This window comes from Drosophila ananassae, chromosome 2R (assembly GCF_017639315.1).
Source record: "Drosophila ananassae strain 14024-0371.13 chromosome 2R, ASM1763931v2, whole genome shotgun sequence".
Classification (NCBI taxonomy): Eukaryota; Metazoa; Arthropoda; class Insecta; order Diptera; family Drosophilidae; genus Drosophila; species Drosophila ananassae.
The window spans coordinates 19,545,266-19,571,897 of NC_057928.1; the positions used below are offsets into that span (position 1 = coordinate 19,545,266).

General features: G+C 49.4%; 8 protein-coding genes across 9 annotated transcripts; 6 read left to right on the forward strand and 2 right to left on the reverse strand.

Annotated features, from left to right (window-relative positions):
- Positions 1 to 64: 64 nt before the first annotated feature.
- On the forward strand, positions 65 to 8,013 carry LOC6507013 (protein KIAA0100). Its single transcript, XM_001956790.4, has 10 exons — positions 65 to 263; positions 346 to 472; positions 557 to 1,093; positions 1,148 to 1,423; positions 1,480 to 1,623; positions 1,680 to 3,727; positions 3,787 to 4,267; positions 4,324 to 5,362; positions 5,416 to 7,517; positions 7,577 to 8,013. The coding sequence occupies exons 1-10, from the start codon at positions 211 to 213 to the stop codon at positions 7,634 to 7,636; spliced, it is 6,867 nt and encodes a 2,288-aa protein (XP_001956826.3). The 5' UTR covers positions 65 to 210; the 3' UTR covers positions 7,637 to 8,013.
- On the reverse strand, positions 7,654 to 19,781 carry LOC6492997 (trafficking protein particle complex subunit 11). 2 transcript variants are annotated; one of them, XM_001956784.4, is made up of 10 exons: positions 18,745 to 19,781; positions 18,455 to 18,685; positions 17,958 to 18,395; positions 17,495 to 17,893; positions 17,000 to 17,431; positions 16,694 to 16,890; positions 9,274 to 9,803; positions 8,426 to 9,217; positions 8,169 to 8,363; positions 7,654 to 8,109 (listed from the first exon to the last, which is right to left on the reverse strand). In XM_001956784.4, exons 1-10 carry the CDS (start codon positions 19,608 to 19,610, stop codon positions 8,083 to 8,085), a joined length of 4,107 nt encoding a protein of 1,368 aa, XP_001956820.2. In that variant the 5' UTR covers positions 19,611 to 19,781; the 3' UTR covers positions 7,654 to 8,082. The 2 variants fall into 2 exon arrangements, with proteins under 2 accessions (XP_001956820.2, XP_032310792.1); XM_032454901.2 differs by lacking the exons at positions 7,654 to 8,109; positions 8,169 to 8,363; positions 8,426 to 9,217; positions 9,274 to 9,803 and adding an exon at positions 11,992 to 12,052.
- On the forward strand, positions 10,094 to 10,939 carry LOC6502800 (trypsin beta). Its single transcript, XM_001956789.4, has one exon. The coding sequence runs from the start codon at positions 10,123 to 10,125 to the stop codon at positions 10,918 to 10,920; it is 798 nt and encodes a 265-aa protein (XP_001956825.2). The 5' UTR covers positions 10,094 to 10,122; the 3' UTR covers positions 10,921 to 10,939.
- LOC116655907 (trypsin) lies at positions 10,925 to 12,038 on the forward strand (the record flags this gene model as incomplete). Its single annotated transcript, XM_032454857.2, is given in 2 exon segments — positions 10,925 to 11,095; positions 11,097 to 12,038. Coding segments are annotated over 2 exon segments (1,113 nt in total), but the record flags the coding sequence as incomplete, so codon positions are not given.
- Positions 12,746 to 16,671, forward strand: LOC26515307 (transmembrane protease serine 9). The gene is made up of 4 exons (XM_044714478.1): positions 12,746 to 13,550; positions 13,648 to 14,475; positions 14,528 to 15,575; positions 15,825 to 16,671. The coding sequence occupies exons 1-4, from the start codon at positions 12,769 to 12,771 to the stop codon at positions 16,614 to 16,616; spliced, it is 3,450 nt and encodes a 1,149-aa protein (XP_044570413.1). The 5' UTR covers positions 12,746 to 12,768; the 3' UTR covers positions 16,617 to 16,671.
- Positions 19,782 to 19,868: 87 nt separating the features above from the next.
- Positions 19,869 to 21,069, forward strand: LOC6507015 (stress-associated endoplasmic reticulum protein 2). The gene is made up of 3 exons (XM_001956783.4): positions 19,869 to 20,076; positions 20,175 to 20,288; positions 20,827 to 21,069. The coding sequence occupies exons 2-3, from the start codon at positions 20,205 to 20,207 to the stop codon at positions 20,935 to 20,937; spliced, it is 195 nt and encodes a 64-aa protein (XP_001956819.1). The 5' UTR covers positions 19,869 to 20,076; positions 20,175 to 20,204; the 3' UTR covers positions 20,938 to 21,069.
- A 706-nt stretch (positions 21,070 to 21,775) lies between these two features.
- Positions 21,776 to 22,218, forward strand: LOC6507016 (UPF0235 protein C15orf40 homolog). Its single transcript, XM_001956782.4, has one exon. The coding sequence runs from the start codon at positions 21,776 to 21,778 to the stop codon at positions 22,190 to 22,192; it is 417 nt and encodes a 138-aa protein (XP_001956818.2). The 3' UTR covers positions 22,193 to 22,218.
- Positions 22,204 to 26,051, reverse strand: LOC6502831 (heat shock protein 83). The gene is made up of 2 exons (XM_032454902.2): positions 25,791 to 26,051; positions 22,204 to 24,789 (listed from the first exon to the last, which is right to left on the reverse strand). The coding sequence occupies exon 2, from the start codon at positions 24,787 to 24,789 to the stop codon at positions 22,639 to 22,641; it is 2,151 nt and encodes a 716-aa protein (XP_032310793.1). The 5' UTR covers positions 25,791 to 26,051; the 3' UTR covers positions 22,204 to 22,638.
- Between the last annotated feature and the right edge of the window lie 581 nt (positions 26,052 to 26,632).

Here is a 26,632-nt window from a genome sequence, read left to right on the forward strand (position 1 = left end):
CATTGTATTGATTTCAACCATAAATTTGGAATAAAATTGCGGATAAACATTTACCTTTTGTTTATAATATTGCATCCCTGGCTGACAGCTGATTATAATATATTGCCCGCATCATGTTTAACTAACAAATTTCCCAGTGTAATCAACATTCAATAACAGTAAACACTACATATGTAACTCCGGGAACACTATGGTCGTTGTGGCGTGAATATGATGTTACATCTTCTAATCTTCTGCCTGCTAATATTCATAATCGTTTACTGGTAAGTCGTCCATCGGAATGCCACCTTCCAATTGGCATCGCGTCATCATAATTGATATTGATTGAATTTAATTCCACTCCAGGATCCTGCCCACTTGCATTAGTTGGTACTTGGTCCAGCGGTTTCGGGTCAGAGTTCGGATTGGTCGGATTTCGTTGCCCTATTTGTCTCTCAAGAATGTCCATATCAGCAAAAGTGGATTCTCGGTGGTAAGCTCAGACACCAACCTTTGGCACCCAACCCACCCAATAAAAAAAAATTAAAAATTGATAACCAACCTCATTCCCCAACAGCAAATCGAGGAGGTGTGCTTACGCAGCAGCTTCTTCACCACCGAGGTGACAAAGCTCTTGTCCATCTACATCCGTGACATTCGCATCAACAAGGATATACACCGGTGGCAGGATGACCCCCAGGATTTTTACGAGTTGCCCCGCTCTGGAGCCGAAGCCGCTCAAAAGGCAAAGGCAGCGGGTGTGCCCGATTTCCGGCAAACCAAAGTGCCAGCTAGTATCATTACCTTCGCCCAATTTATGGCCGTGCATGTGAACAACATATCGGTGGTGCTGATGAACAATGACTTCGATCCGGGCTGGTTCATCCATGCTACGGCGAAGGAGCTTCATCTGGACGGGAGTATTGTGCAAAATGCTCGGGTTCTGTTGGTGAATGCGGCCCTAAGCGAGGCCCAGGCCAAAATGCTGAGGCATTGTAGCTCCCGTCGCCAGTCGCTGGAGAATCTAAACAATATAAGGCCCTGTCTGGGCGAGGTCAGCTTTGATGTGACCCTAGATGCCTCACTTTTTGCCCATGGCCCCCTTTCCATGGATGTAAGTGCAAGTCATTAGCGGTTTATGGTTTTTTTAATGCCTTTTCCTTTCTAGACCCTCAGTCTGGTGATCAACAATGCCAAATCCGTGATACATGGCGGACTCTACGAATTCATAAGCGAAGCCAAGCAAAGGACGACGACTGACCAGCAGTCGCGAAGGCTTCAACTGGCCTTTGCTCCGTCCAAGGGCTCCTATGATAACGACAACTACGAGAAACTAGCTCCGATTATACCAAAGAACTTTAACTTTAGCATCAAAGCAGCCACTTTTTCGGCGGTGAAGGAGAACTCCCAGAATGATTTCAGTGCCAAGTTGCAGTTGCTTCAAGTGGGTTTTAATTATTTTAGTAAATTTGTGACATATCTAATATTATAAGCCCATAGATTACCGGAAAATTCAACTCCAAATCCACGGATGAGACAAACCTCTTGCCATCAATGCTGGCCAAATTGGTGTTTCAACATTTGGATATTGATACCAAATACGAGAAGCTTTTGTTTGTGGAACAGTTTACCATAGACTCTGTGGTAGGTCACTACCATATCTTTATACCTTTACAATCATTAATAACTGTATATTTTAGCTGGAGAATGATATCTTTAATCTGTACGTTAAACTAAAGACATTCCAAATCATCTACAATCACAGCGAGATCTATGACTTTGTGAATAATAACTTCTTGGCCCGCCAACGTTCAGGGAGCTCACAACCTCTGAACTTGATGCACAAACAGAAATCTCTGCCAGATCACCTGTATTTGGACGAAGCAGCCGACAAGTGTCTGCGGGCCAAGCAGCGCCGGGAGGGCGGAGTTCTCGAGTGGATTATGCAACGGATTGTGGTCAAGGGCTGTGCGGAGCTGTTTAATGTCTCGCTGCTAATGAAGTTGGAGGATGAGCACATTGCCATGAGCGTGAGTCACACGCGGTTCCTGTTGAAGCAAATCGAGGAGAAGAGGAGCTCTGTGTATGAGAACAAGTTCCTGAATCTGCTGTTGGGCCAGCGACAGTGGAGCATGGAGCTCATGGTGGAGACACTGTGGTCGAACTTGGGCAATTCCATAAACGATACCAACAACCTGAAGAAGACCCATTCGCCTGGCTCCCCCTTTTTCCTGGGCGTCAGTCTAGTCAAGCTCTGTTCTTATGCCAACACGACCAAGTTGGACATCTCGGTGCACACCTTCCGCACGGAGTACAGCATGCAACTTGCCGAGTTTGTGGTCAAGTCAATGCAGTGCCTCAATCAATACCGGGGATTGGACACCAAGAGAGCAAAGTCAAGTCCATCACAGCCAGCCAGCAAGCAGCCATTATCTGCATCTACCTCACTGCGACTGTCTGTTAAGATCAAAGATATTACGGCCTATTTCGTGAACCACCACAATGTCTACATGCTGTTGAGTTTCTCGGAGCTAAGTTTGAGCCGAGCTCAGCACATCGCCACCCTGAAGCTGGAGGAGTTCCAAATGGCCATCATGCGATCCATGACTGCATCTTCTCTCTGCCTAACCGACTTCTCGGATGTGTTTGCCAACTGTAAGATGATTCGACTGGAGCACGAGCAGCTGGAGGGAACTCTGGGCAAGCTTTCCGTTTACATTCCCGGAAATACGGACGCCACTTGGAACTCCAATCTGCACATGCACCTCCTCACTCTGGTCAGAGATATGCTTGACTTGAAAACCGAGCTGGCGTTGCCGGCATCACCCGAAAAGAAATCCCTGCCCAGAGGTGGTCTGGTGGTAGAATTCTCCGCCGAGCGGAGCACCAACTTCGAGATAAAGCTTTCGCACCAGCACTCGGTTCAAATCCTTGCCGAGGGGCTCTTCTTCAGCAACAAGGAGCGCAACATGATCTATGCGGTGAACGTGTTCGTTAATATCGATGAGCAGCACATCTTTACGGTGAAGGAGCTGGACATGCAGTCGGTGCCGCGCCTGGAAGTACTTGCCCATGAACGGCAGAACTTTCCGGGCTTCCAGCTGCCCTCCAACAAGGTCTGGGTCACCACAATCGGCTCCTTCAAGGCCATATTCCCATACGACCATGACTTCTACAATGCCATCAATGGTGAACTGGTGTCCCACTTCAAGTGGCTCAAGCTGGTGCACAACTACAAGAAGAAGCCCTTTACGGTGGACTCACCGCTGCCCAGTGATTTGGTGATTAAGATAAAGGAGTTCCTCCTCGAAATCAGCGATGATCCCTTCGAGGTTAAGCTGAGAGATAACTATGTCCTGCTGGTGGATGAATATCTGGAGAGTTTGAAGCGGAAGGCTTTGTTCGACAAGAAGATTGCCGAGCGGCTGTCGGAGCGCTTACTCTTTGCAGCTGGCCACATCGAGAATCTTTACGCCAACCTGGTCAAGAAGAGCTCCGAGATCTATATACAGCGCTCCAAGAAGATCCGCGAGAGTGGTCCGGTGAGAACCCGTTTGCTGGCCTGGATTATGACGGATGTGGAGATCATGGCCATGGCGGACACCTCGATTCATGGGTACGAGAATGTGACGCGGACCATGCGCGAAATCGATCATGAGAGTCCCTGGCCGGAGGAGGGCTTGGAGTTCACCACCCTGTGGTGTCGGGGCGTCAACATTAGCTGTTCCGAGTGGAAGTTCATGCTGAGGTGGGTGGAGAATCATAATTCTGGGAAGGAATCAAAAATAAAATAAGACTTATTTCCAGAGACTTCCCGCAACCTATGTTCTATGTGAAGAGCATGCGTCTTTACGGCAATCTTTGCGGAGCAGAGCAGATGGGTTCGAAGCGTGCCCGTCGCGATGTCTACATCGATGTGGGTGATCCCTTTGGAACCGATGTGGTGCAGCGTAGTATGCCCTCGTTGAAGTTCTACCATGACTTTGACTGCGAACTGGAGAGCTGTAGCTATGCGTTTGGAGCCTGCTGGGAGCCGGTGATGGCTCAGTGCAATCTGAGCTTCGAGAAGATCTCAGCTCCCTCGAAGGATCCATCACCTCCACTGCCTTTCTGGGATAAGCTGCGTCTCTTGCTGCATGGTCGCCTCACGCTTATAGCCAAGCAGTTCACCATTCTGCTCCATGCCTCTCTGGATCCGTACAACACCACAGAGGAAATGGAGCTGACCTGGAACAACTGTGGCATCGTGCTGACGAACGCCAAGATTATGTTTAAAGGGGAGCTCAATGTGAGATGGAATTCCAACTTAAATTCTTTATAATCCTATAATTTGTGGTCTTCCAGGTCACGGTGAGAACCGCCTCTCGGTACGACGATTGTCGGCTACTCCATTTTCCCAATCTTAAGCTTACGGTCAAGCTGAACTGGGTATGCCTGGCTAATCCAAACGATCACCACGCTGTGATGCCCTGTGCGCCGGACAAGCTGCCGGAGTATTCCAGCAACCAGGTCCACGACTCCTTCCGGGCCTTTCGATCGCTTAACCTCAATATTTGGATATCCTTCGAAACGAAGCCCAAGGCGGGAGATGACGTGGAGATCGACATACCCAGTCTGGTGCTTTACGGCAGTACTCTGCGTTGGTTTGAAAGCCTGCAGTTGATCCTCTCTGGAGTAACCAGACCCACGAGGCGGGGTCCAGTTTTCAACAATGTCAGGCCAAGGAAGAAGCCCCTCAGCCGGCACTACAAGAAGGCCAACCTGCAAATGTGCCTGCACAAGTTCCAGGTGCTCTACTGGATGTCGCACGCCCTTCAAAAGGGCTTTCAACTGAACGGCCGGCGGGTGTCCTTCAGTTCCGAATACTCACTTACCCTTAATCCTATAGATGATGGTCTGATCCATCGGCCACGGGCGGATTGGTCGACGGTTTACATGAACTGCGAACTGAACGACGCGGAGATCTGGCTGAAGAGCATCGTAACGGAGAAGCTGGACAGCAGCTCCGAGAACCTGGCCGCCAGTGCGGCGGACTTCAAGATCGTGAGATTCTATTTCCTAAGCGTGGCTAAGGTATCCTATGGCAGAGAGGCACTAATACCCAATGCGGCCAACAACACCGAGGAGGATGCCAAGGCCAAGTCCACCACTCCAACCCACAAACTAGTGGTCTATGATCTTAAAGGAGCCTGGACGAAGAGCAATCGGGACGTGGCCTTTGCCCTGTTCGATTCTTTCATGAAGTCCCAGAAGCTGAAGAACAATCTCTCCACGGAAGCTGTGAAGAGCTATCGGAAGGAGGGCGGAAACTCGGCTGTCCTTAAGCACAAGCGAAGCGATAGCACTATTACCCTCTCCAGCACCAGTAGCGAAGTCTTGCCAAGTGAGTGGAGTTACTTTCTCTTCTAAACACTTTATTATAAGTTCCATTTTCAGTTTCCAATCCAAATGCGTCGCTTAAGAAGGCACCTGGACAGGTCCATGCTACGGCTATGTTGCAGCAGCTCATCGCGGAGGCGGACCACAAGTTTAATGTTTACAGTGATGATCACAGCACCCAGTCCAGAGAGCTCCAGCTGCAGGGCCTGCAGGCCTGCGCGGCCCAGGATGTGATCCACGAGAACTGGTCCATTAGTTTGGTCAACAGCCAGGTGCTGCTCAAGGGCTGTGAGACCTCTGGCTATGTGATCATCAGCGCCGCCAAGGCTGAGATCCTGCAGAGGGAGCACCGACCGGTGTGGCGGGAACGTTCCCTGATTACCAAGACCACCTGGAAGGGATTGCTCGAGTGCATGCAGTACTATGCCACCGTGAGCGCCGGCGACAATAATTCTCTGCTCGAAAAGGAGATCATGTGGCTGACGGTGGACAACATCCAGGATAAGGACGAAACGGTGATCAACAACATGCCAGAGGACATATCCCATTTGGTGGGCAGTGGACGGAGTGTGGGTGGCGTCGTCTCCGAAACAGTCGGAGCGATTCTGAGCGACAATTCTGGCGGAGCACAGCCCGTTCAGCTGCAGCGCATCGTCTCCAAGTGCAAGTGCGAGTTCTTCTATGTGAGCTACGGCGACGCAGTCGACCCGAATAGCATCACAGAAGTTCCCCAAGCCCACACCGAGGAGTTGCTTTCTCCGTGGGAGAAACAGGATGACCCCGTGGACGCCTTCACGCTGATGCATCACGACCTGGACGTGTGCACCAACTCGCTGCAGTACGCCATGATCCTGGACATAGTCAACAATCTGCTGCTGTATGTGGAGCCTCAAAGGAAGCAGGCGGCAGAGAAGCTCACCCGGATGCGATTCCAACTCCAGTTGCACTCTACCGAAGATCAGAAGAGGCCCATCCAGCAGAAGCAAACGCTGATTCGCAGCCTGCTGATGAAGATTCGTTCTCTGGAGAAGGACATACACATGATCAGCAAGGAGCGGTTCGAGGATGGCGACACCATGGAGCTGCGTATCGAATTCGATAAAGTCCAGCAGCAGATCCGCGAGAGCAAGGAGGAGCTGAACACCTACAGCGAGGACTTGGACATGATGCTGCTCTGCTATAAGGAGACGCAGCTCTCACAGCTGAGTAAGATCTCGAACGTGAGGTCGGATAAGTCGGTGACCATGGTGCGGGCCAACGAGATCTGCTTCAAGCGGGCTCAGTGGCGGCTCACGGAGACGGATGGCCAGATCGGCATAGCGGATCTCGTCCTCAGCGCCTTCCTTTACACCAAAAAGTCAAAGAGCGACGACTCGGTGGAGCATCTGCTGGAGCTGGGCAATATTCGGATGGAGAACCTACTGCCCAGGGAAATCTATAGGGATGTGCTATTGGCCACGGAGATTCAGAAGGACATGCCGGTGGACACTCACAAGCGAGTGCTCCGCATCTTCTGCAGGGAGAAGGCACCAGTCGGTGGTATATCCGTGAAGGAGCACTTCGAGATCAATGTGGCACCCATTACTATAGCCATCACGAAGAAGTTCTACAGCACCATGTTGAAGTTTTGTTTCCCGGATCGAGATGCCTCCGAGACGGAGGCCAGCGACGAGCTGGACGACAATGCCTCCACCAGTTCCGCATCCACAACGAATTTACAGGCCAAGTCCTCCACTTCCTCCTCCACCAAACGGTCGGGCAAGAACAAGAAGGGGCCCAAGGACTCGGAGTTCTATGTGAAGATCGAAAAGGACGACGTGGAAAAGATGAAGGAGCGGGCGGAAAAGAACAAGCTCTTCATCTACATCAAGATCCCGGAGGTTCCTGTCCGTGTCAGCTACAAGGGCAACAAGGAGAAGAATCTGGAGGACATCACCGACTACTCGCTGGTCATACCCACGCTGGAGTACCACAATGTCACCTGGACGTGGCTGGATCTGCTGCTGGCCATGAAGTCGGTCAGCCGGAGGGTCATATTCTCGCAGGCCATTAAGCAGAAACTACATATCCACCAGCGAACGCCGATCCTGTCCGCCGGAGAGCGGGCCACGCCCCAGGAGGAGGACAAGGCCATAATGCTGTTTGGTAATCGGTTGCTGGTGAGCTTCTACTTTTCCATAAAAAATATATCCATGTAATCTATATCCTCTCCCCGCAGAACGAAAACAAAAGCCAAAAAAAGAGCGGTGTCTTCAAGTTCTCCTCGAGTGGAAAGTGATCTTAAGGCGGAAGATGTCCTGTTTTTCAACGATATTTGTATGCTTTTTATTTATTAATGTACGTTCAAAGGATGTACGAAAATATGTGCAACTTGCGGTACTGACCAGGACTTAGCACTGCTCTTTATCTAATAGATATACTTTAATCGTACTAACAAGAATGTCGAGTAGTGCGTCTTTGCCCGTTTAACAATACATTAAATACTTTACAATCGGATCACACAGATACAGACACACACACACACAATCACACTCAAGAAGTATTATGCTATGTAACGCTCTAAATATATAGCTATTTATGTTTCATAATGTATGTTTTTCCTTTTCGCTTGTTGATTATCCAATAAAGAGGGAGTAGAGGCGTAGTTCAAATCTATACACACCATCGCTATTGGCAAACTTTAAAACACTTAACACTAAACTCCAGCATTGCATCCATCCGGTTCTACTTGTTCTGTTGCTTCAAGGGTGGCTGTGGGCGGAAGATTAAACATTACTAAGTAGCAAGGATAAGCGTTTAAGGATCCTCACCAGCACAAAGACTCGTTTGGGCAGAGCTCGCTGCACCAGCTCATCGAGCAAGGCATTCTGGCTGTCGTTCTTCTGCGGATCCGCCTTCGTATTGTACTCCAAGCTCAGCACCGGCAACTCCTGCCAGCCCACCTGCAGCGGATACAGGTTGTAGACTAGCTCCTTCTCCTCGTAGGCCATTATGGAGATATCCAGCTGGAAGAGCAAACAATATTTAGAAGCTGCCTTGCTAGAAAAATCCACATCCAAATCCTCACCTGCTTATGACCGGAGCATATAAAGTTATCCGTCTTGCTGATGCTCAGGTTGGCTATCAAGTGGAGCACATGCGTCGTGGGATTCTTCAGCACCACCTTGAACGCCATGGGCATCTTCACGAACATCTTCTCCTCAATGGTGCAGTATATATTCAAAGGTGGCTCCGCAATGTCCAATCCACTGATGACAAACTTGGACTCGTTCTCCTCCTTGCCATTCGCCCGGCGCCAGCGGATGCAAAACACTCCGAAGATGGGCAATGTGGATGGGCTCTCCTCCAGCGTGTAGATGCCCTTGATGAAGCCGCGACAATGACCAGTTCCCTGTACCGCCTCCAGGGCTTTGTTGTAAACGAGTCGTGTGGTTTTGGGGCCTTCCTGGTTGCTGGCAGCAATGGAGGTTTCTTCTCCGAGATTGACCTCCTCTGCCTGTAGACCGGCGTTGGCCGCCTGGAGAGCATTGGACACGGCCGAGTTGCTATTGATTATGGTCATTGTGGTAGGAATCTTGGCCGCCAGGCTCTTGCTCATGTAGGCACTCATCCCGGCAGGCGGAGTGGGAGCCGAGGACTCCTCGCTAGTGAGTTTGGCAGGCGACGATCGAATAAACTTGCTGGCCACCGCCTTGCCCTCCAGCTTGCCCCGATGGTCCAGATCCCGGGCCGTTGTCCAGTCCCTCAGAGCAGAGTTGGTCCGTAGAACTATCACACTCTCCAGCTGGTCTCCGGCGCTGTACCTGTTGCTGTACTTTTTCTGCTTAAAACTGTAGTTCGATTGCACTAGGTTGTGATCCTGGAGTAGATAGAGACTATTAGGGGAATTCTGGTAGGGATCATAGTCCCACTTACACATATAAAGAAGCTATCCAGTATCTCCACGTCGTCCACGGCCAGCACTTCGGTGTTGGCTCTCAGAAGGAAGTTCTCGCCCCGATAGACCTGGGCCAGGGGTTTCCTGTCCAGCGTGTAGAACCGGGCACTGAACTTGAAATCCCCATGACAACGCACTGTCAGCGTGTCGTCCCGCGACTTCCGCAGCCGGGTCTCGTCCAGGTACTCGATCTGCACCGGAGAAATGGTCGCCAGGCTCTGGGGCACACTCCTCACCTCGTGATCCGGCGTAGATTCCGAGCTATTCGGAGCAGTATTGATGCGGGCACCAGTTCCTCCACTACCAGTGCCAGTGCCAGCACTGGATCCACCTCGGTCCACGTCCAGGGTGTAGCTGAGCCTCTGCTGAAGCTTGATCTCGGTCTCCGCCAGACTGAAGATGTAGAAGGTGGCAGTGTTGCTGCCATGGGCAGGCAGCTCCCCGACATCGATCTGGATCTGGGAGTGTAGTTTTTGACGGCCCGGAGAAATGTCCGTGGTGAGGAAGACTAGAAGGATAAGAAAAGGATGTATATTAGGACACATATTAAGAAGAACTGCTAAGACTCATCTACTTGAAACTGTTCCCACTCGAGTTATCATTTTCCCAAACCAATGAGGTGACAATTGAGTGGAGATCTTCCACTTCCGGATTGGTAACTCAAGCCAACCCATCTGGTGAAGTTCAATGTCGTATGTAAACAGCGGAAACCGTGACGCAGGTGTTCTTTTGTAACTTGTTGAGTGAGGTCAGTGCCAGTGCTGCTGCGCTCTATAAATGACTGTGTCTTGGTTTGGAGTGCTCCAGTCCTGCTTTCTAACATCGAGATGCAAGTTGTGCCGTTGCCTCTTCTTCTGCTGGTGGCGATGATGATGATGTGGCCCCTACAGCTTCCAGTTGCTGCTGAGGAGGAGGAGTTACGGCGCACTCCCCGCGTGGTGGGTGGACACAAGAGTGATGTGAGGAATCAACCCTATATGGTCAACATACGACGACGCGGGAACTTTGAGTGCGGCGGCTCCTTGGTCAGTCCACAGTGCGTCCTGACCGCCGCCCACTGCCTGAACGATGGCCAGGCCTCGGATTTTGTGGTCCGCGGCGGAGTGACCTTCCTGAGCGATATGCGGAACGCCAGGTATGTGCGGAAGATACTCCTCCCATCCGCCTACAGTCGCAGCACACTGGACTACGATGTGGCCATCCTTCAGCTCCAACAGCCGCTCCTCCCAGCCATAGCCACTCCGATTTCTTTGGCCATCCGTGCCCCTCGTCCGGGTTCATTTGTCCGGGTCTCCGGCTGGGGTTTGACGGACAACAGCTACACATCGGTGCCCAATCAGCTGCACAGTGTCCATGTGCGCGTGATGTCCCAGAGAGAGTGCCAGGATCTGTATCGCGGCTACCGGAATATCACGGCCAGGATGTTTTGTGCTTCGGTGCCGGGGTTCAAGGACGCCTGCACCGCTGATTCCGGCGGTCCGGTGGTGAACTCTCATGGCTTTCTGGTGGGTGTGGTTTCCTGGGGACGGGCCCACCGCTGCGCCGCGGAGGACAGCCCCGGGGTGTACTCCGACGTGAGCCAACTGTCCGACTGGATAGCGGACAACATGCAAAGGTATTGCTAGCTCCCACGTGGAGCTGAGAATCAGAAATCAGTATTTTGGAGAGTTAACCCTGATCGTTGACGTCGTTGCCTGGAATGCCATTGAAGAGGCAGTGCCTCGCTTTGTGACCCGTACTGTTTGCTCAGCTGGTTCTTATTTTCGCCGAATATCCGGCCATAAAAGCCGGAACAAGGTCAACCCGGTGATCAGTTAACAGTGAGATGCTTTGGCGCTGGGATTACCTTATCGTGGGCATGATGCTCCTGGCGGAGTTCAGCCACTTGGGCGAGGCGGTGGCCAATGGAAGACGTAGAAACCAGAGACGCCTCGGCGTGAAGGGGCGACAAGTGGTGGCCAACAGAAGGAATCGTCTCCGCACGACGGCAAAGGTGAACAACGCCGCCAGGAGACTCAACAAACAGCGGACGAAGACGAGCACCGATGCCCCCAAAGTCCAGTCCAGGATTGTGGGTGGCACCAGCACCTCCATATCATCGAGACCCTATCTGGTTCAAGTGCGTCGTGGCGACAATCTGTGCGGCGGAACCCTCATCCACGAGCGATGGGTCCTCACCGCCGGCCACTGTGTGAAGGGCTATGGTGCCTCCGACTTCGCAGTGCGGGCAGGAACCACGACACTGGACGGCAGTGACGGCGAAACCAGCTCTGTCACCTCCGTTCATGTGGCTCCCAAGTTCACCACCAAGAAGATGAACATGGACGCGGCACTGTTGAAGTTGAATCGTTCCATGACGGGCACCAATATAGGCACCATCTCGATGGCCAGCTACATACCCAAGGCCGGGGCGAAGGTGCAGATCGCCGGATGGGGAGTGACCAGAGAGGGAGGCACCACGGCCTCCAAGAGCCTGCAAGCCATTCAGGTCAATGTGGTCAAGAGGAGGAAGTGCGTCCGAGATTATCGCAGCAAGGCCACCATCACCAAGTACATGTTCTGCGCACGGGCCAGGAATAAGGACTCCTGCAGCGGAGATTCCGGTGGCTCGGTGGTCCGGGACAATACCCTGGTGGGCATTGTGTCCTTTGGCTACGGCTGTGCTCGCACTGGATATCCTGGCGTGTACACTTCCGTGGCCATGATCCGTAAGTGGGCCAACACGATAATGGCCAACAATTAGGGTTCATTATAAGTCTGAGAGGTGGATGGTGAGAACTATAGCGTTTAAGGTCATGTATAGTTGTTGAGCGATTGAATAAATATTGTTAAAGACTTGGAAATTATAAAAAATTGTTGTTCTGGCAGGGTTGGCATGGGGGGATTAAAATAGAATCATCATCCCATCTTGGAGAGCACATGACTTTCGAGTGGGAGGTTAACTTTCAATCATGACGCAGGTACTCCACTTTGTCTTAACAAATAAATAAATATTTCAAAGAGTCTTGAGCATTTGAATCTTTAGTAATAAACATAAAAAGTAGCAGCTAAATAAATTTCTTATTTAATTTATATTTATATTAAGAGACTTCATGGTAGAGACTATGGTAGTGCCTCTTATTCTTTTAATAAATAAATAATAAAATAAATATTAAAAGACAAACATTATTGGTAAATAGGACAGACTATAACACGACTTTTTGTAAATATTATTCATCAAGAAGACAAACAAGAAAGATCAACATTAAAAGTCCAAAAAACTCACATCCGATTTCTATCAAAAATTTTATAATTTTTAGAAAATCGAAGTACAATTTCCGCTCTTCCATATCTATTTTCAATTCCGACTTCCACTTCCCGACAAAGACCCATTTAATTGAACAATTGTTCAAATGTTCTCCAGCTAGTTCCTAACTTGATTTTTATATAAAATCTTTCCAGAACCTCCAATCCAACTTAGTTACTTCTTCACAATGACTGCCAGGTGCCTGCCCTTGCTGCTGATCCTTCTGCTGACGATCCTCCTCCCGGCAGATGGCTTCTATGATGATGTCAGCGTGGAGGCACAGCCCCGCATCATTGGTGGCCAGGTGTCCAGAATCAAGGACGAGAAGTACCTGATGCAGGTGACCACTTCCACGGAGATGTGCGGCGGTTCGCTGATCCTGCCCCGTTGGGTCATCACCGCCGCCCACTGCGTCCACAACAAGCGAAAGGAGGAGTTCAAGATCTTGGGAGGGGCCTCGAATCAGGCAGGACCTTATGCCACCACACGGTACGTGGATATGATCCTCGTTCGTCCGGACTTCAATCCCAAGACACTCAACATGGACGTGGCCCTGCTCCGCTTGAGTGCCAATATGAGTGGCTCCAATATAGAAACCATTCCGTTGGCATCTCAGACCGTACCCGCCCGGGCGCCGGTCAAGGTATCTGGCTGGGGCTTCACGGAGGCGGACGCCACCACCACTGCCCTGCGGGTGCACAGTGTCGTCGTGCCGATGTGGTCCCGGGCATCCTGTGTTGCCGCCTTTCGCGGCATCCACCGCATCACCCGCTCCATGGTGTGTGCCGCCAAGTTGTATAAGAAGGACTCCTGCGACGGGGACTCGGGAGGACCTCTGGTCTACCGTGGCGAGTTGGCCGGCATTGTGTCCTTTGGCTACGGATGCGCTTCGTCCCTGCCCGGCGTTTACACGAGTGTGCCCGAAATCCGGAATTGGATCCACCGTCAAGTGAAAGAACATTCCGCGGCGTAGTTTTCCATAATCTTATGTCATAGTTTTAGGGGAAGAATAAATTGTTATCTTAGTCCAATTACCTCGAGAATGCGCTCCAGATATCGGGGGGAGTATATATATTCCGGCTTGGAAACCCTACGGCTTTGAACTCCATCAGACCATGTTTCAAGTATTCCTTGTGGCGTTTCTACTTCTCCAACCGGAGACCGACGCTCGAAAGTCCAAAATCTTTGGTGGCGAAACGAAATCCGTGGAGGACTACCCATATCTGGTTAATATTCGACGTGGGGGCACTTTCCGCTGTGGCGGGGCTCTAATCTCGCCCAGCTGCGTCCTCACGGCGGCCCACTGTCTGGAGGGGAGACCCGACCGCGTCAGGGACTTGAGCGTCCACGCCTTACAGCAGTGCCTCAATGATGCACCCGCTCCGGAGCACGTCCGATGGGCTTGGTATGCCAAAGTAAGCCCAGACTACGCGCCCAGACGTGGACTGGACGCAGATGTGGCTGTGATCCGGCTATCCCGTCCCTTCGACATATCCGGAAAGGCCAGTCTCGCCAAGATCGACTACAACGAACTCCCCCGGCATATGAATCTCACAATCATGGGCTGGGGCATGACCGAAGAGAACACTCAGGACTGGAACCAGTGCCTCCAGGTGGCAGAAATCCAGAAGCTACCGCAAGGGGAATGCATCCGACGGATTGGCACTCCCCAGCACCCCGTCACTGGGAACATGTTTTGTGCCATTGGCGAGAATGCGACGGATGCCTGTCCGGGTGACTCCGGAGGACCGGCTATGAGCGATGGCCGAGCGATCGCGGGCCTAGTCTCCTGGGGCTATGGATGCGGAAGAGGCTATCCGGGGATCTATACTCGCCTCAGCAGCCCACGGATTTCCTTTTGGCTAAAGTACTTTGTGGCGGATCATTGTTGGGGGTGACCCCGAGGGGCAATCAAGAATAGAACAATGCCGTATTTGAGCGTGAATCTCTTCCGGGGTAACTAGTTTCCCAAATCGTGTGGAAAATTTCTGTCCAATTAGCACTTCGGAAATGACTCTGTTAACTCTGGACCCGGTCCGACAGTCTGGACACGCCATGATCCGGGTGTGGTTGTTCTGTCTGTTGGGTTCCGTGACTTCCACTTCCGCCAGCAGGCCCCGTATTGTGGGCGGCACGGAGACCACAATATCACAAGTTCCCTATCTGGTCAACCTCCGCCAGAATGGTTTCTTTATCTGTGGCGGATCACTGATTTCCACTAGCGTCGTCCTCAGTGCAGCCCATTGTGTCTACGGATCTCGGCCAGAGGAGTATACCGTCCAAGCTGGAGCCAGTCGCCTGGATGAAGAGGCTCCGGTGGTGCGGAAGGTGTCTCGCTTTCACGTTTCCCCCGACTACTCGGCCACCAACTTCGACATGGACGTGGCGCTGTTGCAGCTGCAGGAGAAGATTACCTTGATCCCCGGCAAGGTGTCAACAATAGCTCCCTGTCGCAATCCCCCCGAGAACAATGCCTACGCCAGGATAAGTGGTTGGGGAGTGACTCGCGAAAGTAATCGAGATCCTGCACCTCAAGTGCGTACAGCCTTGGTGCGGGTGCTTCCCAACGTGGAATGCCAAGTGGCCTACGCCGGAGTGGCCCGTCTAAGCGACTCGATGATCTGTGCTGCCGTTCGAGGTTTAAGGGACTCCTGCTCCGGGGACTCTGGAGGTCCGTTGGTGTATCGGGGCCAGGTGTGTGGCATTGTCTCCTGGGGATTCGGTTGTGCGCGTCTGGCCTTTCCGGGCGTGTACACCAATGTGGCCAGCGAAAGGGTTCACGACTTTATTGAACAAAGCCTTGGAAGGATGGGAAAATATTTGTCTAGAAGCTACAGATTTATTTCCATTAATGTGATAATAAAAATGCATTCCGATCTAGATTCAGATCCAGACTATAATCCAATTAAACAATCACCTAACTCCGATAGCTCGGATAACTCACATTACAGAGTAATAGTCTCCAAACAAGGTCATCAAAAGTGTCGAGAGCATCGATGATACAAAGCCCCATTACACAGCAGAACCGATGGGGTTTCATTTTCAATTTCTCATTCCAGATCCGCCGATAAGCCGGACAAAGTGGTTTATTAAAATAATTATTATTCGCGCAATAAAATAATACGATCGCTCTGTGTAATGATTATTTCCTCGAGAGGCCCCCACCGATCCGCCATATAAATCGAGTCCCAAAAGCCGCGCGAATCTGTTTACTCTGTGGAAGCTCCAGCCATCGGATAGTAGGAGAGTAGAGTGCCCGAAACCGAAGCATGGAGTGAGCTGATGGCGACACTGTTCTGGTTCACCCTGCTCCACCTCGTCTGCCGGATGGTCTCGGCTGAGAACGAAGCCAACAGCCGGATAGTGGGCGGCGTTCCCGTCGACATTGCCAGTGTTCCCTATCTGGTCAACCTACGCATCTCGGGAAACTTTATATGCGGCGGGTCATTGGTGACGCCCCAGCACGTGGTTACAGCGGCGCACTGCGTCAAGGGAGTGGGCGCTTCCCGTGTCCTGGTCGTGGCCGGGGCCACGCGACTCACAGAACCGGGGGTGAGAGTGGGCGTGGAGAAGGTGTACACCCCGAAAGCCTACAACACCCGGACCCTCAGCACAGACGTTGCCGTCCTGAAGCTCAAAACGCCCATTAGTGGTCCCAAGATAGCCACCATTGAGCTGTGCAACACCACCTTCAAAGCCGGCGACCTCATAAAGGTTTCCGGCTGGGGACAGATCACAGAACGGAATAAGGCTGTCTCCCTGCAGGTGCGCAGCGTGGAGGTGGCCCTCATTCCGCGCAAGACCTGCATGAATCAGTACAAGATGCGTGGCACCATCACCAGCACCATGTTCTGCGCCTCGGTGCCAGGAGTGAAGGACTCCTGCGAGGGCGACTCTGGCGGACCGGCTGTCTACCAAAATCAGCTCTGTGGTATCGTTTCGTGGGGCGTTGGCTGTGCCCGGAAGAGCTCACCCGGAGTCTATACGAATGTGAAGACTGTTAGGAGCTTCATCGACAAGGCGTTGAATATGTAGACAAGTTCATGAATCATAAATACAGATAGTCCAATGGATATCCTTATAGCTCTTATGCCTCTGCCTTAATCACTCACCACTACTCCTCAGGGCCACGGGTACACTGATGTGCACTCCCACATTTTGCAGATAAACATTGTACGGATTGTTCACGGTGGTCACAACAGGATAATACTCGTTCACCAACATCCTTGTCGATACCACAGGCAGGTCTCCCTCCAACGAGCCACTGCCATTGCCATGGCCAAGGTTAGTTTGCGTGACCAAATGGAATCTGGAAGCGGAAAGCAGAGTTCAGTGTTCAGTGGGCCGGTAAATAGGCCAGTTGCATGCAATTGTCCGGAAATCATTCCTGGCTTCCGGTACAAATCGCTGTGACCTACGTGGGCGCAATGTAGCAAAGGGGGTTGATCGTCACGTTGTCGTCCAGATCACGACTGCGCGTGTGATGCCGGAACGGATGGCGTGCGTAGTTCGAGCTGGAGGTGAGTAGCGCCGCCACATGTTCCGTGCCCATGTGAGCCTCCAATCGGACGATGCGCAGCTGGGTGTTCTCGTGGAACTGCTGGGCCTCCGTACTACATAGCAGCTGGTAGTAGGAGCCAGGCTCCAATCTCATATTCTTCTCAATGGCCTTGGGCTCCTTCGGCAGCTTGCCCGTCTTTTCCCGCTCCTGCTGCTGACACCGCAGCTGCGTGAGGCTGGGAAAGCAAAAGAACTTGAGGGCTTCCAGTTTGTAGCTGTTTTGCGGGTTGGCGGCATCGGCCAAAATGACATGAAAGCTTCGCACTCTCAACGGCACATCCGTTAGGACTCTATATTGGATCGGAAAATGAATCAGACTTTGGATAACTTTACGGAAAATGCATCTTACTAACCGAACTATTATCTGCAACTGCAACACGTCATCGTTGTTCAGCTGTACTCGATCGAAGGTGGCGCACATCTCCACCACATCGACGACCTTATCTAAATCGATTTGAATGGGCGATTTCACGCTGCCCAGCGCATTGGTCCACAGCGCTTGGGCTTCGGGCGGCAGCTGAGTTTTCACCATGGGCGGAAGGCCCTGGAAGACCTGCCACAAGTTCTCCAACAACAGAACACGCTCTGCCTGTTCGCCGTGATGTCGCAACGACAGAGCTTCCACGCTGCACGAAATGTAGTCGGCCACTGATCCGGAGAGCAGGGCACATCGCAAGGTCTTCAGGAGAACATCTGTGAATATCGTTGACCATTTTTCTTGGCGATAGTCTGGGAGCATTAGCGAGTACAATCTGAAGTGCAAATAGATTAAATTAGTAAAAACATTAACATATTTCTTATTATCTTGAAACCCACGTCAAAGCCTTGGCATGATCCCCGCTCTTGAGGTACTCCTCGGCCATGTCCACAGCTAGCTTCTTGCGAAACCTGAGGCACTTGTATATTTTAAACTGCGCCATGGCCTGGCTTAGGAGCGCTATGATGCCCGTCGAGTGGTTGAAACCGCGCTCCTGTTCGCAAAGTTGCACATTGGCCTGCTGCTCTGCCACCGGATCACCGGTTTTCACCGCCCGGATGCCAAAGAACTCGGTGTATAGAGACAAAGGAGTGGGATTCGAAGGGACAGACCCTTCGGCAGCACTTAGAAGACTTTCATATGCCTGCTGGGCTGCGTCCCGTCGCTTCATCACATACTCGGCAGCCTTGTGGTAGTAGATTCCTGGATGCTGGGTTTGCAAGGCAGGCAGGCCGTTTTTGATGGCTTCACAAAATAGTTCAGCAAACACCGAATGTCTGTAAGATTTTCGTTGGAGGATTACCATTTAGAAGAGGAATATAAAGCTATAACTCACTGCGTGCTCATCCAAGCATGGTGTTCAAAGGCCAGATCCTTGAATCCCACCCGAGACTTGTATTTATCCACGTGGATAATGAACTGGTTAATGGCATCCCGCGGGGTCTTCAACTTGAACATCAGCCGACAGATTTTGTAGTTCAAGAAGCCGGCCACAGTTTTAATCTCCAAACAGTTTGAATCGTTAAGGCGAATCTCGTCCAGATTGGCGTAAGCCTGGAAGTAGTGCCTAGGGGAAATCAATATCCATTAGGAGGGTATCCTCAAGAAAGCTTAGGGAGAACCTACTTTTGAGCTGTGCTAAAGTCCTGCCTCATCTCTGCGACGAATCCCAGCTTGAATTGGTGGCGAATCTTCAGGGTGGTGTGCGCCGCAGTCAGCTGATCCCTATGGTTGCGTATCCTCTTCGACATCAACGCATAATACGACTGCGACATGTCCAGAAAGGCAGATTCCAGGCGTAAGGCATAGCCCGTCAGGTGCTCCGTGTGGGGCAGGATGAATAGCATCTTGCTGGTAATGCCACATGCCGTGGTTAGACTAGCAGCTCGCTCTGCGGCCAGGAGATCCTCCCCAGGTGGCAGAGGGGCCGCTTTCTGAAGCAGCACCAGGCATAAGCGGGTGTTTCGCTCCTGTAACGCGTTTTTCAAAGCCTGAACGATCCCTGCGCACTGAACCTGCTTTTCCGTCCACTGAACGTCATTCCATTCCATGTCCTGGAACAACACTACGACCGAGGGAAGAACGTGCAGGTGCTTGAGCATCCAGTTACGCTTAAGAATTCCCTTCGGATGGTACCACTCGTAGGAAGCTCGCTTGGGCTTGGCCACGGGAAACTCGTAGTTGGGCGGCAGCAGCTTGTATTGCACTGCCGCCCGCTCGGTGGCCTTGCGCTGGATACTGCCACTGAACGCCTCCCACACCGCCTTGTGCACGCCCTGCCGCACCGTGTCCAGCCCACAGAAGCCCACCAGCGGCTGGGGGGTCACGAGCAGCTCTGACGGCAGCGCGGTGGCGTCCATGGTCATGGCTCCCAGTTGCTCGTCTTCGAATCCTCTCCTGCTCTCCGGTTGATGAGATCTTTGTGATTCGCACCCAGGATACGGAACGACGTCGGCGTCGGCAGAGCAGTCAACAGAGCAGATGACCGACATCAGCAGAGAAAATACTGGAGGCCGAAGAAAATACTAGAAAATACCATTTGATGCACCGTTGTTCAACACTGTGCGCTACGAAAATTTCCAAAAAAAGAGTCCATCACTATCTCCTTTAGTATATTTTCATTCTGATATCGATATTTTATATTTAAAATAGAGAACAACAATGAAAAAGGAACCAGTTTTTTAAGCAAGAAGTAATAAATAATTAAATATAGAAAATAATTTATGCTGTTTTGCTTCTCATTCTCGATTTGGTATGCTTTTTCAATTTTAAACGCAGGGGCGCGGTGTTTAAAATTTAAATCAACTACCCCCAAAACGAGAACTGTTAAATATCGATGTGCCTATCGATGAGCGATATATCTCCACCTCTACCCTCTACTGTATACGTGTCGCCTTCTTTCCTTTCGAGATTCGAAGTATTTGTTATTTGGTTTTCGAGTTTCGAAGTGTCTGAAAGGTAAGGCGTCCGCAAAGAGTGTTTTGCTGAAATTAAACTATCCCGACGGGGCACCACACAATTGGCAATCACACTAATCATTTCTGGTCCTTTTTCAGTGCGACTTGTGCTTCACAAAAACAAAAAAGATGGCTCCACCTCAGAGAATGCGCGTCGCCAACGAGAAGGCCAGCAAATATGTGACAATGCGTGGCAATGTCCCCAAATCCTCTGTAAGTAAATCGTTGCCCCCATCTATACAGCTACCCAGTCTTTGGGGCCCAAAGACTCATTCGCAAAAATAACAACAAACCGGGTCGGCACGGGTCCTCCGCAAAAAGTGCCACGCCGTCATTGATTTTATTGTTGCATGTGTGTGAGTGTGGGGCTGTCTGTACGAGAACGTTATCGCCTCTTCTGGAAATATGATTAGGTGTTGCCATCGACAATTTCACTAATCTCCGATGCAATTTCCAAAGTCGGAAGTCAAGCTAAAGTGAAAGCTAAGCCAAGCATACTTATTTGAGGAAAGAAAACAGAAATCGAGACACTATTGGCTACTAGGCCTAAAGGCAACGCCTCGAAGCGCACATCCGTTTGAGGGTCTTAATGTTATTATTTAGGGATCTTAGGATTACAACTATCTTTTTTACGTAGTCATAAGTAAATTCATTAAAGTAAGAAACTAAATTCCCATTAAGACTAAGGCATTAAAGAATTTTCCTTATTTTTACTCTGATTTAATCTAATCCTTATTTTTTTTCTTAACAGAAAACGAAAGAAGGACAGTACCCCGTCGGACCCTGGCTCTTGGCGCTATTCATCTTCGTGGTCTGCGGTTCTGCTATCTTCCAGATTATTCAGTCGATACGCGCAGCGTAAAAACTTCGCACAACCAACCACAACAACATCAAGTGGAGACGACACCTTTTCATGAGCAACTTTTGTAGCCTTCCCAACAACAACACCTGTCGTAGCTGAATTGAACTCTATAGATCCTAAAGAACCCGGCAACATGTGCAACGTCCGCTAAGGATGACTTCAAACAACTTGGCTTTCCAATTCATTTTGCAATATGTATTTCTAACGAGAACACACACACACACAAAAACATACAAAATTTAAGTCCATTTTACGCATTTTGCATTAATTTTAAGTGCTGTGCAGCCAGCTGATACTGAAACTAATCGTTATGTGCATTCCTCTATTATTGTCCTACACTCAAAAAAAAATGTCTGAACGATCGTGCTGGATGTGGCAGGGTCAACGATTTACAGGCGATAATAATAGGCATTATTAATATGCTTTTCGATGCAGTTTAATAATAGTGCAAAGTGTTTAAGCGTTGTTTTCTAATGCAAAGACGAGTAGAGAAGAAACTAATGAGTACATAACAATGATGAATATAATATATAATAATTTTTTTACCTAAACTAATTATTTGTTTTTAAATAAGAGGGAATGGCAAAGTTTTTAAGAGGCTTATTGCAAAGGGGACCAATCTAAATTTATTTATGATAGTAAAGTGTTTAAAAATATTTAAATGCTTCTTGCAAGTGTATGGTTCTCGTGCCCGCTCACGATACCCTTAACTCACATCACTAATTTTCGGCAGACCTGGTAAACAGCTGATGACGCGTCCACCGCTAAATTTCTTCAATAAATTCAATAAAAATTAAACAAATTTAAAATTGTAAATAATACAAATACATACAAGTTAATGCGCCGCGTGTTTACTTCGGTCAACTCCCGAATAATGTCCAAAAACAAAGGAAAGGCGAAAGCAGCCGCCGAAAGTTCCAGTACAAAATCCACGCCGGCGCCCAAGGAACTCAATCCCATCAGCGTGGACAAGAGTGGGAATATATGCATACAGATTCTGGCCAAGCCCGGGGCCAAACAAAATGGAATCACCGGCATTAGCACCGAGGGAGTGGGCGTTCAGATAGCCGCTCCGCCCAGCGAAGGAGAAGCCAATGCGGAACTGGTCAAATTTCTATCGAAAGTTCTGGGACTGCGAAAGAGCGACGTCTCCTTGGACAAAGGTTCTCGATCCCGCAACAAGATAATACTCATTACGAAAGGAGCAATCACAACAGAAGCAGCAGAACAGCTTCTACGCAAAGAATCCGAATAAGAGAATAAAAATTGATTTTAAACACATTTGCTTGTTTATTTGGTTTTGGTTTTTATCATCGATCGAGTCATCCAACCTTAATTATACATTTCTTCTTTATATAGCTATCAACTAGAGCGTATATAGTCTTTAGTGTATCTTTACATAAGTTACTTGGATTCTAAATTAGAAATTCTTAAAACGACAACTGCATTTGAATGTTTTTTGTTTGGGGAACCTAACGAGTTGCTCTATGTTTGTTTTCTTTTTTGTTTTTTTTTATGTTTGATGAGTAAGCGTATGTGCGCCGCTTATAACGCGGCCAAAATGTTAATGAAAATACAAAATTTAACTCTGTTGTCAACTAAAGTCACAAATGGTCGAAACGCAAGTAAATAATGTATCTGAGAGTGTGTTTAGGATGAAGTAGTTTAGTAGTGTAGGTGTATGTTTGAGAGATGAGGCGCTTAATCGACCTCCTCCATGTGGGAAGCATCCTCGGTGTCCTCAACCAGGGACGGAGCATCACCGGCGCTCTGGTTGTCCTCGGTGGTCATTGGCTCATCCTCGTCGATGCCCAAGCCCAACTTGATCATGCGGTAGATGCGGCTGGCATGCACCTGGGGGCTGTCCAGCGAGAATCCAGACGAGAGCAGAGAGGTCTCGAACAGAAGGATGACCAGATCCTTGACAGCCTTGTCGTTCTTGTCGGCATCGGCCTTCTGGCGCAAAGTCTCCACGATCGGGTGATCGGGGTTGATCTCAAGCTGCTTCTTGCCGGCCATGTAGCCCATGGTGGCGGTGTCACGAAGAGCCTGGGCCTTCATGATGCGCTCCATGTTGGCGGACCAACCGAACTGCGAGGTGACAATGCAGCATGGCGAGTCCACCAGACGGTTCGACACAACGACCTTCTCGACCTTGTTGTCCAGAATGGACTTCATCAGCTTGCACAGGCTCTCGAACTTGGCCTTATCCTCCTCGCGCTTCTTCTTCTCGGTCTCATCTTCTGGCAGCTCCAGACCCTCCTTGGTGACGGAAACGAGCTGCTTGCCCTTGTATTCCTTCAGGTGCTGGATGACGTACTCATCAATGGGCTCGGTCATGTAGACGACCTCGAAGCCACGGGCCTTGACACGCTCCACGAAAGCAGAGTTGCTGACCTGGTCCTTGGACTCGCCAGTGATGAAGTAGACGTGCTTCTGGTTCTCCTTCATGCGAGACACGTAGTCGGACAGGGAGCAGAAATCATCGCCAGAGGCGGAGGTGTGGAAGCGCAAGAAGTCGGCCAGCTTGGCGCGGTTGTTGCTGTCCTCATGGACACCCAGTTTCAGGTTCTTGCTGAACTGGTCGTAGAACTTCTTGTAGTTCTCCTTGTCCTCGGTGAGCTCCTCAATCAGCTCCATGGTCTTCTTCACGAGGTTCTTACGGATCACCTTCAGCACCTTGTTCTGCTGGAGCATCTCACGGGAGATGTTCAGAGGCAGATCCTCAGAGTCGACCACACCCTTAATGAAGTTCAAGTACTCGGGGATGAGGTCCTCGCAGTTGTCCATGATGAAGACACGGCGCACGTACAGCTTGATGTTGTTGCGCTTCTTCTGGTTCTCAAAGAGATCGAAGGGAGTGCGACGGGGAATGAAGAGCAGAGCACGGAACTCCAGCTGACCCTCCACGGAGAAGTGCTTGACGGCCAAATGGTCCTCCCAGTCGTTGGTGAGGGACTTGTAGAACTCGCCGTACTCCTCCTGGGAGATATCATCGGGATTGCGAGTCCAGATGGGCTTGGTCTTGTTCAGCTCCTCATCCTCGGTGTACTTCTCCTTGATGGTCTTCTTCTTCTTGGCGTCCTTGTCCTTCTTATCGGCATCCTCATCCTCGCCAACATCCTCGATCTTGGGCTCATCAGTGTCCATCTCCTTCTTCTCGTCCTCCTTCTTCTCATCCTCAGCCTCGTCATCGCTGACCTCCTTCTCGCGCTCCTTCTCGACGAGCAGCTTGATGGGGTAGCCAATGAACTGGGAGTGCTTGTTAACAATCTCCTTGATCTTGCTCTCCTCAAGGTAATCGGTCTGATCCTCCTTGATGAACAGAACAATCTTGGTACCGCGGCCCAGAGGCTCAGAGTTATCGGCCCTGACGGTGAAGGAACCACCGGCAGACGACTCCCAGATGTACTGCTCGTCATCGTTGTTCTTGGAGGTGACAGTCACCTTGTCAGCGACCAGGTAGGCGGAGTAGAAACCCACACCGAACTGACCAATCATGGAAATGTCAGCGCCGGCCTGCAGTGCCTCCATGAATGCCTTGGTGCCAGACTTGGCAATGGTTCCCAAGTTGTTGACCAGATCGGACTTGGTCATGCCGATACCGGTATCAATGATGGTCAGAGTACCAGCGGTCTTGTTGGGGATGAGCTTGATGTACAGCTCCTTGCCAGAGTCCAGCTTGCTGGGATCGGTCAGCGACTCGTAGCGGATCTTGTCGAGAGCATCAGATGCGTTCGAGATCAACTCACGCAGGAAAATCTCCTTGTTCGAATAGAATGTGTTGATGATCAGGGACATCAGCTGAGCAATCTCAGCCTGGAATGCGAAAGTTTCTGCTTCTTCTGGCATCTGCAAAGATTAAGGGATTAGGGGTGGGTATAAGGATTAGTCAAATTGTTTGAAAGTAAGAAGCAGATGGATTTTAAACATCTGCCTTTGTATTGTTCTATATTCTTTGTTCTATTTTTTTATTTAAATAGTTGCAAAAGTGCATGCCTTCTTTTAAAAACAAAAAAAAAATAAATGCCAAAAGGTTGCCAGATTGTTGAAAACTTTTTTTTTTGAAGATGGTTAATCATGTCCTAACGGGAAACTTCTCGAACTTCCATCATGGTGACCGAAAGTTTTCGTAAAATCTGCTTGTCTGTATGTGTACGCATGTGTGTAAGGAAGTATGTATATATGTATTGGAAGCATGCACATTGAAAATTCGTACATAACCGTACATTTGAGAATTTGGAATTTTCGAGAATTCTATTAAGGAATAACAAAAAATATCCATCACCTTAGAAACCATCAATGCTGTTTTAGGATAACTGTTTTAGGAAAACTTTTCAGAAGGTTCATTGAATATCAACCCCAATTGCGCCAGTATGTGTGCAGCATGTGCAAGTTTTATGCGTGTATGTGTAAGTCACAAAGAAAAAAAAATGAAAATCGAAATTGCACAAAAAACTCGTGTTCTGAAATAAAAAGCTTGACTTCTTAGGAATTACGCCTATTATTCATCATTTCCAATTTATGATCTCAAATAAAAAAAATAAAAGTTCTAGAAGTTTCGAAGACGCTGGGGTTGCCGGCATTTTTTTGTGCATGTGTGCGAGTCACGTTTACCGGCAAAAAAAATTAGTTACAAAAAAATTTATCATTTATTTAAAGTTTTATAACACAAATTTAGTTTCTTAAGGCTTTGAAGGAATATATGCATAACTGTTATATGAGTTCCTCGATTTGGGTCAAGAATGTTCTAGACGCGAAATTGCACGATGCACTTTTTCTTTCTTTGCAACTTTTATGAATAAAAATATACGCCGAAGAAATAAAATAATAAACGCACTCTTTTTACTCACCTTGTGTTTTTTTTCTATTCACAGAAAGATAAAAATGTATAAATTTTCACTTTGTTTAACAATTGCCTTTGCTTCTGCACAACTTCAGCCGCAAGAGTGGCGGATTCAACGAAAATTTTTTCAAGACTCAACACCGTCGGCGGCACAACCCCTGGTTTTATACAGCAGCGTACAGGCCACACACATACATACACCGAAGCTTCTAGACGATTCCAGATCTTTCTACGCGCCAGGGACCACACTTCCGGGCAAATCAGTGTTGGTCACCGCGAAAAGTGAGCGGGCACAATTGAAAATTCAAAAATTGCCGACTCCAAGGGCTGCAATAAATTTTCGTTAATATTTAAATTTAGAAGAAATAATTTAGAAAAAATGTCACTTGCCAGTTTGTTTTTTTTTTTATATACACTTATTTGTTGATGAAAATGTTTTCTTAAAATTTATATACGACTTTTTTTATATAAACGTTGAAATCATTCGAAAAGTACGAATCCTATGAGGGCGACTTAAAAAATGAGACTGAATTGGAATCCAGACCTTTGAGATTATCAAAGCATGAAGTATAATTCAAAGCATACTAAGTTAAGAAGGTTGTCCCAACATGTCCCAAAGTTATAAAAGCGTTTCATATTATAGGAAATTTTTCCTAGGAATGGGTAATTGTGGGAATAAAATTAGTGAATTTCAGGGACTTCTTAATTTCAGGGGGGGGGGGGGGGGGGGGGGGGGGAGAAAGGGGAAGTCGCCCCGAGCGCCAAGACTAAGGGGCTGCAAAATTGGTGCAATTGGTGCAAAAAATTGTAGAAAATTGGTGGGCGGCAAAAGCGTCTTTCGCCCCGAGC